General features: G+C 36.7%; 1 protein-coding gene across 5 annotated transcripts; it reads right to left on the bottom strand.

The window, feature by feature from the left end:
- Positions 1–632: 632 nt before the first annotated feature.
- LOC105158892 (protein GIGANTEA) lies at positions 633–13072 on the bottom strand. 5 transcript variants are annotated; one of them, XM_088878570.1, is made up of 16 exons: positions 12839–13070; positions 12016–12110; positions 11776–11875; positions 10971–11042; positions 10751–10805; positions 10490–10632; positions 10019–10299; positions 9324–9379; positions 8247–8487; positions 8022–8172; positions 6125–6334; positions 4496–6028; positions 2444–2512; positions 1955–2173; positions 1418–1510; positions 633–1257 (listed from the first exon to the last, which is right to left on the bottom strand). In XM_088878570.1, the coding sequence occupies exons 3-16, from the start codon at positions 11860–11862 to the stop codon at positions 958–960; spliced, it is 3510 nt and encodes a 1169-aa protein (XP_088734696.1). In that variant the 5' UTR covers positions 11863–11875; positions 12016–12110; positions 12839–13070; the 3' UTR covers positions 633–957. The 5 variants fall into 5 exon arrangements, with proteins under 5 accessions (XP_088734696.1, XP_088734697.1, XP_011074103.1 ...); XM_088878571.1 differs by lacking the exon at positions 12016–12110; XM_011075801.3 differs by having other exon boundaries at positions 11776–12110; positions 12839–13069.
- Between the last annotated feature and the right edge of the window lie 375 nt (positions 13073–13447).

The following is a 13447-nucleotide window of genomic DNA, read 5'->3' on the forward strand; positions in this document are numbered from 1 at the left end:
TTGAACATGTCATAAGTTTCACAAATAATATCCCAGACAGCATTGGACAAGTGCGTTTAGAGTTCACTAGTTGGTAAGTAAAAGCAGCAGATTTATCAGATGTTGGGATGTTTGTTCAACATTTCCAAGTAATTCAAAATATTACAAAGTTGATTCTGAACACTCTCTTATATCAAACACACACACACATATACATGTTTATTTGGATTTAATTAAATGCAACATAATGATACATTTAGTGCTTCATATATTGTAGGCAATAAGATTATTCATTTTCATATAACATATTTTAACAGCATCATGTCACATTTTGCATGGTAGTTATCATCTACAGTTGTCCCAGACCATGTGCTTCCATTCCATACAGACAAAACGAAATTCCAACCAAAAGCTCTAAAGGTCAAATTATCTAAATGGTGAAGAATCTGAAGATATATTATACCACTTGTATTAAGCCTGTTTATGTTTGACTAATACTGAGTTGCTATAGTATTATTCCTTAAACTTTTTTCCTTCAATCTTCTTGCGGTCACTGTTCTGGTACCAAACTCGTCCCAAGTAAAGTAATTCATTTTTTGGGCACTCTAGGAACAAACAATATGCCAGTGGACATCAAGGTACAACTAAAAAGATGAGTAGCAACCAGGCAATTTCTATTTGAATATGAGTCGCTGTAAAAAGATTGACAAAGTTCAGAACATCATGGTACATCAATTTGCCATTGAGCTGGAAGTTTCAGAGTAAATGAAGATTAATACTTGATTTATCTAAATGACAATGAATTCGGGGAGGCTATATGCGCATTCCACCAAACATCAATCATCATCAAAAGGAAGGTGTATAAAGAACTTACAGGCCAATCTGGATCCTTTAGGCAACTGGTATCCTCTCTGTTCTTGTATCGACTCACAGTCAGGGCTTGAAAAATAAAGTTGCCAGATGTTACGGTAGGTAACTTCAAATGGATATAGTACAGCCTAATTCCGTTGCTGCAGTATCAACAAACTGAATAGGCAGGCCCATTGCAAGTCGGCTATGTGCTTCCCATGTCAAACACTTCTCTACATCAGCTCGCCAGTCAGTAATGCCTACATTTACATATTGATAGCGCGGAATATGAACACCATTAACTTCTACTTGTTTATAACTTGATTTTATTGAACCAGCATGTAGAATCGCACGAAGAACCGATGTACTAAGAGCACGAACATGAGCACTTGGGTGAGAAACACAACGAACTGTAGCAGGGAGGCGACACTGCATATCAGCCAACTTTGTTAGCAGTGTTTTATTATTCAAAAGAATAACGTAAACACCAAGTATTTCTCTACGACGTAATGGTCATTCACTAATGTGTATGTATCATCTAGATGTCAACATGAAAGTGACACTCATAAGCCATGGAGGTTTTTTGTACATTCAACAAGTTTGAAAGGCCATCTGCCACTGCCAATCCTGACTCTCCCCATTCAAGCACTGGTTGGACTGCTATAGCTGTTGCTTCCAGCAACTGTCATTATTTTAGATGCAAACAATCATAAAAGAAACATAACAAAAACATGCAAATGTCTCAGATTGCAAGAAACTTGAAACTATACCATTTTTATTGCTAAACTGTACCACATGTACAAATTTGTTTTTCTGCTCAAATTCAGGACAATTGAGTGGTAGTAAGAAAATACAGAGTTTAGGGAATAAAAGGATACATTTCAGAATTCAGGAACCAAATACTACAATTTTAAGACTTTGAGGGCTAAAAGGATCTCTTTGACATCATCTCAAGAAAAACATTGCAGAACACAGAAGGTGCAAGGTATCTTCGAACAAGCAATGAGTAGAAGGGGAAATTTCACTAGAAAAGATTAGAAACACATCGCCGGACAGAAGGTTTAAGATGTTTCCAAAGTAGACAGTAGAAAGGGGAAATTTACTAGCAAAGATCAGAATATTTTACCTCCAGCTGAGGTAAAGTGCATGCTTCACCATCAACAAGCATACCATCGGTGGCACGAAGAAGGAGGTCTGATGCGCTAGCCAGAATTACCAATGATTCCAGGGCATCATGGTTTCTCATTAACTCAACAATAACTTTCACGATTCTCTGGTTGATTCTCCACATCTTTTGACCAAGATCTTCATCTTTAGCAATCCAAGGCTTCAATTCCCTGTCCGCCTGACAGATAAACACAGCCACAGAAACTAATAAAATAATTAACAGCAACTCAGACAAAAGTAAACCACAGTCCAAAAACTGAGGTTTAGACATAACATAACAACTCAATTCTACATAATCTAAAGTAACTCTTAAATTCAAAGGAAGAAAAACTGCAGGATGACTAATTTCTTGGTGTCTTACAGCACCCCCATTGTCAGAAAATTACTGGAAGGATTTTGGCTTCACAAAGCATTTTCAGTATGTAGTTCAAGAAAAATAAAATCTGACCTGAAGAACAACAGCTGTTGCAGCTTTAGCTGGTGATGCTGAGACTACATTGCAGAGTGCATCAACCACCTGTATTCAGCAATCATAACGATTATATAAGATTGGGGTTTATCATCAATTAATTTTCCAGTAGCATGCATACAAATCATGCAAGCAGTGATACCATGCAAAAAATTCACAACTAAAAACTGAAAAAACTAGAAAGCACAGTTAGATCATATTGCTGATTCCAGGTAAAATAGATCTCCTATCTGAACGCCCAACCTAGCAAATGCAATATTCATGATTTTACTTCATGCTCTACGTGATAAATGATATGTTAGCAAAATATTACATTACATTGAAAATCAAGGCCCCATCTGGCATTGCCCTAGGCTGAGTGACTTACTGTTCGGAGTATCCCCACGACATATTCTCCACCCCACAGTAACTAATTTAGAGAATAATTTAGTAGACTATTCTTTCAAAAAGCAAAAAATGTTCCTCTGTAAAGCATTCTCAGCCAAGGACACAGGGCTAGTTGCACAGCTTCTCTGAGTGGGCTTGCTTTGGTTATCCAAATGTTATTTCCGGGATGGAGGTTGTATTCTACACTACAACTCAAAGTTAAGGAGCACTAAACCTACTCATTTGATGCTGGTCAGAGATAATCCCATTTTGTTTTGCAACTAATACACCATTTCTGGCCATTATAGCTTTTTGATTTTCGCTTAAGTTATCAAAAATAAAATTTTGATAGGACAAACCAACTGTAAACAAAGTAAACCACAAGTCTGCATAAACAAGACCAGCTTTTTCACAAGGTTAGGCACTAGAAGAGTGATGTTCTATATGTAGAATTGCCATAAACTTGCCAGTGGGTAGGTTTGCTAAGCTATTCTCTTTCAGTGACTTATAACAGCAGCGGAGGCATTCAGTCAGAAAGAAGATAAAAAAGCTGCTTTCCCATATTACTGCCAAAATTTTTTATTTAGTATAAAATATAAATCTTCTGCATTCATAATATGGAAATTGAACAGAATAAATTTCTCATGAGGAGTTGAGGAGAGGAGCAGGAAATCTTAATTGTTATGGATAACCAGTGGTCTATATGGTCCTTCACTTCATATGCCTATGGTTCATTTAGCAAGTCTTGTATAGGATATCTGAATATGGCCTATGGTTCGTTTCACCTAAGTAACTGTCAACATGTAAAGAATAGGTGTTGTTTGACTCTGCAATCTCTTACTGTTTGATAAGCAGCACAGCATGTTTCGGTTTTCAGAATAAGAATCGATGTCCATAGAGAGAAATAGGTCAAAACGCTTTTCACGCACTTTAATGATCCAATAGCATTCCTAGCAGATTGGCCATCATCATTTCCAGTGAGTTTAATCCAAACTTCTCAAAGAGCATGTCATGAGCATATTAACATCAGATTAAGATACTAGTTCCTGATTCGAGCTATATATAAATTAAAATGTGAAAACTGGACAAGTTTTGAACTTGAAGACTCAGAAGGCAATCACAAGTCTACTCTAATAATTAACTCAGTAAAGGCATTGCCAAAGCTTTGCCCATAGAAGACTGTCTCATCCGTGTTACACACTCATCAGATCTCTCATGAGCAAAATGGTGAACCATCTATGCTACTTTCTTACTGCAACAAGCACCAGGAACCAAATGAGCTAAGTAACTAAATTACAAAATATGTGCAGACAGCCAAACCTGACTCTGTCCATCTACACTACAGTGAAGCACGAAGATCCAAACAAGGTTCTGCAGATAAATAATAACTCCAGTGACACTTTTTGAGGAGAATAATTTCCCTCCAAGTCAAAGGAAACAAAGATACCAGGTGCAATGTGCTGCATTCATTTGTAGTGGTTTTCCCTTGGGTTTTAACTACCACCCTAGGATATCTGAGTTACATGGCAGGGAAAGCGATTCATCTTATTCATATTCCTGTATGTTTTTCATAACTACAACAATAAGTAAGCAAGCAATTTCTCTAACAATTCATAAGCTACACAATGCAGAAAATCACTCATAACAATGATAGACTGAATGTACCTGTCTCCATCCTTGCTGGGCTGATGTACTCTCAGCACTAGGTTGGGTTTCAGGCGATACAATCAACTTGTGCCAGAGCAAAGAAACAACTGAGAAACATAATTCTTGTTTTTCGGCAAGGATGGACCTAAGAAGAACTTGCACGCTGCAATTAAATCCTATATGCCTGTCCATTGTCAAAAAGTTGGCCAAATCTGAAGCATTAGTTGGAAAACTTGCAATTCCTCTGCCCATTGTACAGCTTTCTACCTCAGTCGAATCAGCCTTCTCACAATTGATCAAAGATTCCGAACCAGGCAAATTTTCACACAACAAAGAAGCTGGCTGGCTTGATTCTGAGCAGCAACAGCTAGCACATGAATTAGGTCTTTTTCCATGAAAACATGAATAGATTTCCCTTGATATTGGAGCTTGCAGTAGGTGAGCCTCCAGTGGCTCTGCCTTGTTTACTATTGATGCAACCACTTTGCGATGAATATCAATTAGATTGAAAAGAGAAGATGCCCTAGAATGAATTTCATTGTCCCACTTGCATCTTATCAAGACAGAAAGAGCCCTCATGCAAGCCTTTGAACGTCTAAATAGATCAGAAACATGAGCTGCAACCATTGCAGCAGCCACAATTTCGTTTGAACTATAACTCCAGGATGTGCCAACAGAAGATGGCTTCAAAGAGAAAAGAGCCTCTAGAATCGATAATATTCGGCGACTATGATAAACAGCAGCGCCAATACCATTCTGTAACTCACTGGATGGTTCATTTACTTTTGCAGGCTTAGCAATGCCAGAAATAGTTCTGGCGTCTAACTGATTACTTTGTTTAGAGACAAGAGGGAAGATTTGAAGTTCACAGGATAGAGCACAAACGGCAGCAACAACGTAAGAGTCAAATGCTGCTACAGGCCCCTGTTTCTTCCCCTGTTTACTTGGATATTCTCTATGCCTCCCATTGGCTTCACCTAAGGCTTCACCTACTTCAGTATAAGAATCTTCACCTTTAGGTCGTTTGCTGCCATTGGGCTGTGCTTCATGGCTTACGCAGACAGTTAACACTACGAAAAGAAGGCGAGATGCAAGCTCTACAGAAGCACATGACTCTAAGAAAAGGGAATGGACCATGGTGCGGAGCTCAGCAATTGCAAGATTCTTGGATGCTGACCCAATAACATATCTTGTTTTTCGAATTTGTTCTCTAGAGGACTCAGGTGGAAACGTTCTCTGAAGAATTGCTTCAACAGTAGCAACAAATATCTTCATTAGACAGGCTTCAGATGGACTTCCACGAGGAAGATACTCAAGAACTTTAAGAAGAGGAATGTATAAGTTCCATGATAGTATAGGGGGCTGCAAAGGTGTTGCAACTATGATTTCAGGAAGATCCACTGAGGAGGAACTTAAAGGAATCAAACCATAAGCAGCTTCCCATATTGTACATATTCTCCATTCAACCTCAGGGCCATGTGCACAAAGCATTGATGCGATCCCTTGTGCAGTAGCCTCTACTGTGGCTTCTGCGGCAGGCAGTTCCCGTTGCTGAAATAATTTGCAGTATGTGAGGTAAAATGCATGAATGGTTTAAAAAGAAATGACATAGAGAAAAGCGTTTTGAGACTATGACAGATGGAGTACCTGCTTTCGTCCGGATGATATGTACCCTCCTAGAGGTTCAAGTTGAACTTCTATACCATCAACTTGTCTCAGAGGAGGAAAAAGTAAAGCTGGTTGGGAAAGTATTCGAAAAAGCAAAGCAGCTGCTGCATCTGCAGCAATTCCAGCTCTCATGGACATGGCAATCCCTATTGCACGCAAGAAATGCAAGTGCATCCAATTTCTTGGAAGCTTCAACAATTATTTCAAACAATCAGGATATATATGGTTAATCATAATCAACTATTGATAAATCTCGTCAAGGAAGTTAGGTTACATTTACCTTTGGCAAAGACACCCAAAAATATCTAGCATGGTATTGTATTACAAATAAACGAGGATAAGAAAAAATGAAAAATGGTTCTCTGTACTTGCCAGGAAGCTACTTCAAGAGCTATAGCCTATAATTAAAGCATTATCTGAAACATGTATCTCTTAACACGTGGAAAAGCACAAAGTGCATCTCTATCAGAAAAATATAGGAGTGCCCCTCAGCTATAATGTTATGGCATAATAAGGTGAAGAAATTGAATACACACAAAGAGAGAGATATAGAGAGAGAACACTAATCTTCATAACATAATTAACTATATCATGAACAAGAAAATGAATGATAGGTAGAAGGATATATAGAAATAGCAAAATCTCATAACTAGCACTATCTGAAAAGAAGACATCACTTCTAACATGTAATATGAATGGTAGGAGTAACTAACTAGTTTTTGAAGTTCCACTCTAACTCAGCTTTGTTTTGTTAGATGCTGAAGGAATTTAAACTAGAAGCCTTCAATTGACTCATTTTGCTACTGTGATGTCTGAAAGATATTAAATAAGGGATGAACTGAACATTCCAGGCTTTAAACCTTTTTTATTTCCACTAATCACCAGTAGAACACACTTCAAAAGTGGTCAGGGTTTAAATCGATAGGCACAAGTGTATAAGCTTAATATTTGAACCCTGAGGGAACAATCTCAAGTCATCTAAAATAAAGGGTTGCACTTCAGCAAAAGATAAAATAGTTCAAAAGCAAGCACAGAAAACAATAAAGCATTTCACAATTTTTTGGTGCATTCCAAAGGACATTACCAGGCATCAATGAGTCCCTCTCGGACCACCGTGGAATTGCCAAGGAATTAAAAATGAGATGAATGACCTATATTTATTGTTCTTATCCCAACATACTTCCTCACACACTCTTTGCAGATACAATTCACTAATATGGCAAGCAAAGTAATTTCAAATTCTACCAAGCACATCCAGGGATAACTAAAGATTCTCTTGCAGTTTTATTGTGCACAGTTGTCACTTGTCACCAGAGCTGCACTTTTATCTATTATTGAGTTTCAGCAGAAGGCATAAGATGTATTACAAGATCTACGGTCCACACGTTTGAGGCAGGTGTGTTTTTCAGAAAATACATTCATTGCCAGCATCATGAGTAAATGTTATATCAGACATTGAACATTGGAAAAGGAAAGGAAAGAAAAAAGAAAGAAAGAAACAAATGACAGAGTCAAAACCATAAGGGGCATTTAGAACACTTTCCCAGAGCTGTCAATTTCATAACTTGGACTCTCAGATATATGTGCACAAGAATTTCAGAAAAGGATTTAATAGTAATAGATGAAATCAGAAAGATTTCTAAATTTACATACTGAAATAGAACAAAAGAGCAATAACTACATCAAACTGGTAAAAAAAAGAAAGTGCCACACTAAAAAGCTTTTCACATCTCAACAAGTAGCTGCATGTGAGATCAGTCACTCAGAAAGCTGTAACTTTATTTCTTAATTCTTAAATCATCATATTATAGAGTAACTTCTTCACAGATACTTTTTCACTTTCACAAAGATAAAAAAGAGAAAAGGTCCGACTTACCCTCATGCCTGAGGCATAGTCTTCTGCGGCTCTAAGGAGTTCCACTAGTTGCACAGCAGCATCAAGTGCATCAGGAGCCCAGGAGGGTGGGGCTTCCAGTAGTCCAAGAAGCAGCCGTTGGGTGGCACTTGGACTTGCAATTGCATAATAGCTAAACCAGAAGAGCATGTAAGTAAAATGATGGAATCTACTTTAGATTCTGGAAAACAATCCTCGCAAACTTACCGATGAAACAGGCGTGCGTATGGCTCAAGAGCTGGTAGACCCGCCACTAGATGTTCATCCATAGGTGTGGTTGGTGGAGGAAGCAGAAGCGCGGGGACAGCAGCAGCTGTTAGCGTAGCAGTCTCATAACGAGCTACTTCCTCGTCACAAACACTAAGTATAACTCCAGCACCATTAGCAACAGCCCACCTTGGAGTTGATGGCATAAGCTGAGGATGCTTTCCAGATCCACGAGAAGTAGCTGATATAGCATTTAAAATGAAAGTCATTTTGGGAAACTAAACATTCGCCATATAATGCATTACAACCTCAGAGTACGGGGAAAAGATAAAAGCAACTGTTATAATATGTTCTCATCCCATACTCTAATACATAATATAGTTGAATCAATTTACCTCAAATTAGCAATATTTTCTAAAACAGGCCAAATTCTTTTAACCAACTTTTCACAATGTTTCATCAATCTACACTGACTTAATTAACTCTAGCTTATGATTAATCTCACTTATTCTTTCTTGTATCATAATATGTTAACTAGCTATAGCTAAGTCTATGTAGATCCTTGTTTATATTATTGGTAATAACTAATTTGTTTGATAATTGAAGATTAATGCATATAAATACAAGGGTGGGGCGGGGGCGACCAATGCCACATTTGAGAAGTGCGAAATGCAATTAATCCTGCTTGATCTTAGATGTACGAAGTCGGATACTTTTTCTCCTATGTGTAACTATAAAACAATTAGCAGCTACGATTGAGTATTCTTAAGAAAGGGTCCAATGGATATCAACCAGCTTACTAGTATGCTTATCTGTAGAAACACAAATTTCCATAAACCTGAAATAACGAACACAAGCTCATAATTTCCTATGAATGCATAATTCAGGATGTCTGATCAAGATTTTGGCAACATAATATTATAATGTTTATTATTGTAAACCAGCAAAAACAATAGTAATAACAGTAATCAATATTTAGAGCATATGCAAACTGAGCTCATGCACATACCGAAAAGACTCTTGTCCAGTAGTCGAGTGTGTGAATTATGATACTATTAGAAAAGAAACTCAACTAACCAGTTGAAGGTGGTTTGAGTTGGCCAGCTGCATATTTTCCCATTACACCTCCACACCTACAATGCATTAAACATTTCATTAAGGTCTAGCAAATTGGTAAAAAACACATATTAATGCAGAATATACTAGATATTCTATTGTGCTTAAAATTCTATTGTGATTAAAATTTACTTGGAGAATCTACCATATTGGCAAAGATCTCATTGTAAATGCATCAAACTCTGCAACCACTTTTGCTCAGGCTTATGAACTTAGAAATAGAATGCACCAGTCATTGACCTTAGCAACAGACTTAAAGTCTTCAAAATAATACGCTGGAGATGATTGGCCGAAGTATTCAAGAAATGGACCAGACTAAAATTGGCTGAGTTAAGTGACTTACAGATATGAAGTATCTTGGTCAAAAATACATAAGCTCAACCATGTAACTCAACTGTTTTCGCCAAGCAACTTTAATCAGCTAGAGAAAAGCACATGAAAAATCTCCATGGAAGTTTTATTTTTTAAAATGTATTAACTATTAAGTGCATGCATATATGTCATTTCAATGACTTTAGAGGAACATAATATTGCCAATAAGTGTCTTGGTTTTATACAAGCCTCAGTCTCATATATGGATTCTAATACTATGTATGTGTAATGAACTTTTGCTGGCATCATCCATTCACCATGACATTCAAGTCGTAGTTTCTTACCAGCGAAAATAATCACTCCTTATAGCAAGAGGTGCTGCAAGCAATATATCAGTAATCCATGGAGACAATGGCCTAAGTGGTTTTCTCTCCAGCTGTGTAGGAGGCAAAGAAGGTTCTCCATCTTTTGACCTGCTAGTTGAAGCATGGGTTCCACTGCTACTTCTATCTGCTTCTTTTTCAGATGGTTCCAGAAGTTCTCTTCTGTAAATTGGTCTGTTGTAGTGAGTCAATATTCTTAATATCTCCCCACATGCAAGGGCCCACTGCTCAGTGTACTCCATCTGCAAATAAAGATTAAATCACTACCTTTATTATGACCAGATGCAATGGTGAACCTCAGATGCATCAATTTTTCAAACAAAACTAGTAATATACAAAAAGGAAAAAAGTGAAAAAGATACTCCAATCAGATTCATGTGATGCAGAAAAGGATAAATTGTAAAGAGGCATCAACCCTGAAAAACTTAATACCTCGCTGTTGGGGCAAACCAGTGAAATGAAAGAAGCAAATGGAGGACCACTTCTATCATATTCCAGTGAACCATCAATAATGCACGAAATAATGGGAAGAATAACAGCATGACCATGCTCTGGATGGTGAAGAACGAATGTTGCTGAAATGTGAAGTAAATACAAAAGTCATTTTGCAGCACAAACTAATTTAGACGCATAATACTTTGAGGTGAAGATTTAAATGATAATCAATTCAAATGCAACACCAGAGAAAGTTACCCAAAACATCATCAAAAAGTCTGTTCTCATTGGACGGATATCGGTTACGAATCAGCTGCAAAACCAGTATGCATCACAAGTTAGAAACATTTAGAGGTCATATTTGACAGTTCACAAGCAACAATGATCTAGATGTTCAAAGTGAACGGACAAGACGTTCAGTTTCATAATTGATTCTACTAATAAGAGGTAGGTAAGTATAAAAAGGGAGCGATATTACCTCTGCTATATCGTCAGGAAATTGTTCTGAGGTGAATTGGCCAAAGAACTCAACATAAGCAGCAATTTGAGCCTAAAGTAGACAAAGGATGGAGATCATCAGAAACATTGAGAAACTTAATGATAGATTGCAAAAGGCAAAACGTTTTAAGGAACAGAAGTTATGAACATTACTTTTATTAAACAGTACGCTACATGGCATCAGACATGCTAATATGCAAAATTTAATGCCCAAAATGACGAATAGACTGTTCTCCCTAACAAAGGACCATTGACACTTGTTATCTGAAAACAAGTGTAATGCAGTAGTTTTATAGTTAACCAGTATTATTGTGATGAAAAACTTGTCTGTTTTTGTACTTCCACACATTTCTCGTTATGGAAATAGCAATAGCAACAGGTCAATTTTTTTTTTCCCTTTAATAAAGGATGGGATCAGCACCTACCACAATCATGAAAATAGAGCCTTATTTCAAATAAAACATAAATCTCTCTGTATAAACTCAGAAATTTGCATTTCTACCAGTCATGCACAAGTTCAGTGAGGCATAGGATAATTTTTATAAGAAGCATACATCCCAAGCAACAAAAACAAAAGTTTAGATCCCTAGTAGACAATTACAAAATTGTATTGACTGTGATTGACTGAAGCCCAAATTACAAATCATCAACCATCACACTGACATAAAAAGCATCAGATTCCTTAACACATGTTATTTTAGAAGCAAATCCTTGTTTTGAATACCAAAAATCAAATTAACAATAGACAAAAATTTTGATGCATTGTTCAAAAGAAAAAACCACACCTTCCGTTGCTTCACATCTTGTGGAGGTGGCCAAAACAATGAGGAAAACTGCAGACTGTCAATCCACCTCTCATTTGAAGTTGCCATAAACCTTCTTTATCTAAACAAGTGGGGAGCAATAAGAAAAGCTATCAAACTCCATATGACCTTCCACCCATCCAGGATCAGAAATACTGTAATTCAGCATTTTTTGACCCAAGCAGAAAACTTGTCCAGTTTTTGATCAGTGAATGCAACAACCTTCAAGCTTAATACCAATTATCTAAACACAAAATTTATAGCATGTAAACTTCCCAGACACAATTATAGATTGGTAATAGATTGTGCCTGCAGCCCTGCAAAACCATAAAAAACAATTACCAAAATCTGGCAATAGCATTTGCATGTGGTTACTGGAAATAACATTGATTGATTTGGATGACACGAAGAACTGACTTAAATTAAACTGGAAAGGCGATATAATATTATGAACTAACAAAACAAAGTTAAAACAAATAATTGCAACAATTTAATATTGTTTGAAGAAGTACAAATTTAAAGAAATTCCATTTCCCAAAAAAACAAAAGGTGAAATTAGGCCAACACAATTCTACGCTGATTGCATTGAAAAGACATGAAAATGTTCAAGGATTCAATTTTCCTTATATAGAAAACAAAACAAAAAATCATCTCAAATTAAAATAACGCAAAGTATTACATCTAGAAACCCCAGAAATCTACTCTTCTAAGAAGATGTATTAGTGGTGCGCAAAAACTTAAGGAAAATCACTATCCTTGTAACACATATTGAATATAACATAAAATATCTAATTATCAATTATCGTCTCCGACAATCATTTCCGTGGCTGGTACAAAAAATCTGAAGAAAAATATCGGAACAATTAATCTCACCACAACCATACTCAACCAAATAAATACATTAAATCAGGACTCTCCACACGCTTCTCGTAATAACCACATTTTCTACATACAAAAATTTCACCAAAAACCATTCAGCAACTCAACTCAAACAAAATGACTAATCACACAAAAATTAGACAATCCAAAACAAAAATTATCGTACCTCAACTGAGTTTTTGCCGATATTCCACGACGAACCTGGAACGGAAAATAGCTGTTTTTTCTACGCTTCGATTCTCCTTTACCGAGGAAGAGCAAAAATGTAAAAGATTTTCGGGAGATTTTGGGTGGAGAGAGATTTGAGAGAGAAAACTTAAAAACAAAAAAGATTTTAGAGAGAGAGAGAGAAACAGCGAGTGCAGAGCGAAGGAGATCTTTAACTGCTCTCTCTCACATGCAAACGTGGCGATGATATTTTTCTAGTGCCTCAGATAGGCCATGTGGCGTACCCTCATCATGATGTTAGTCATCATGACTTATGGCCATGCACCATCATCATCATCATCATGTTAGGGCTTCTCATGACCATGCTACTTGTCTAAGTCCTTTTCATTCTTTATTTTGTAAATAAAGAATTTTGCTATTTTTGTTGTTCATATCCTAGGAAAAGTTTCTTTTTTTTAAAAAAATGAATAGCTTATAATTACATTATAAAATTTAGAGGGTGTTCGGCCAAGCTTATAAGCTTCTAAAAATATCTTATAAGATATTAGATAGCTTAGAAGCTCCAGTAAAGTGTTTGGCATCTTTTTTAAAGAGCTTATAAAATTTT

This window comes from Sesamum indicum, linkage group LG3 (assembly GCF_026168435.1).
Source record: "Sesamum indicum cultivar Baizhima isolate 11 linkage group LG3, ASM2616843v1, whole genome shotgun sequence".
Classification (NCBI taxonomy): Eukaryota; Viridiplantae; Streptophyta; class Magnoliopsida; order Lamiales; family Pedaliaceae; genus Sesamum; species Sesamum indicum.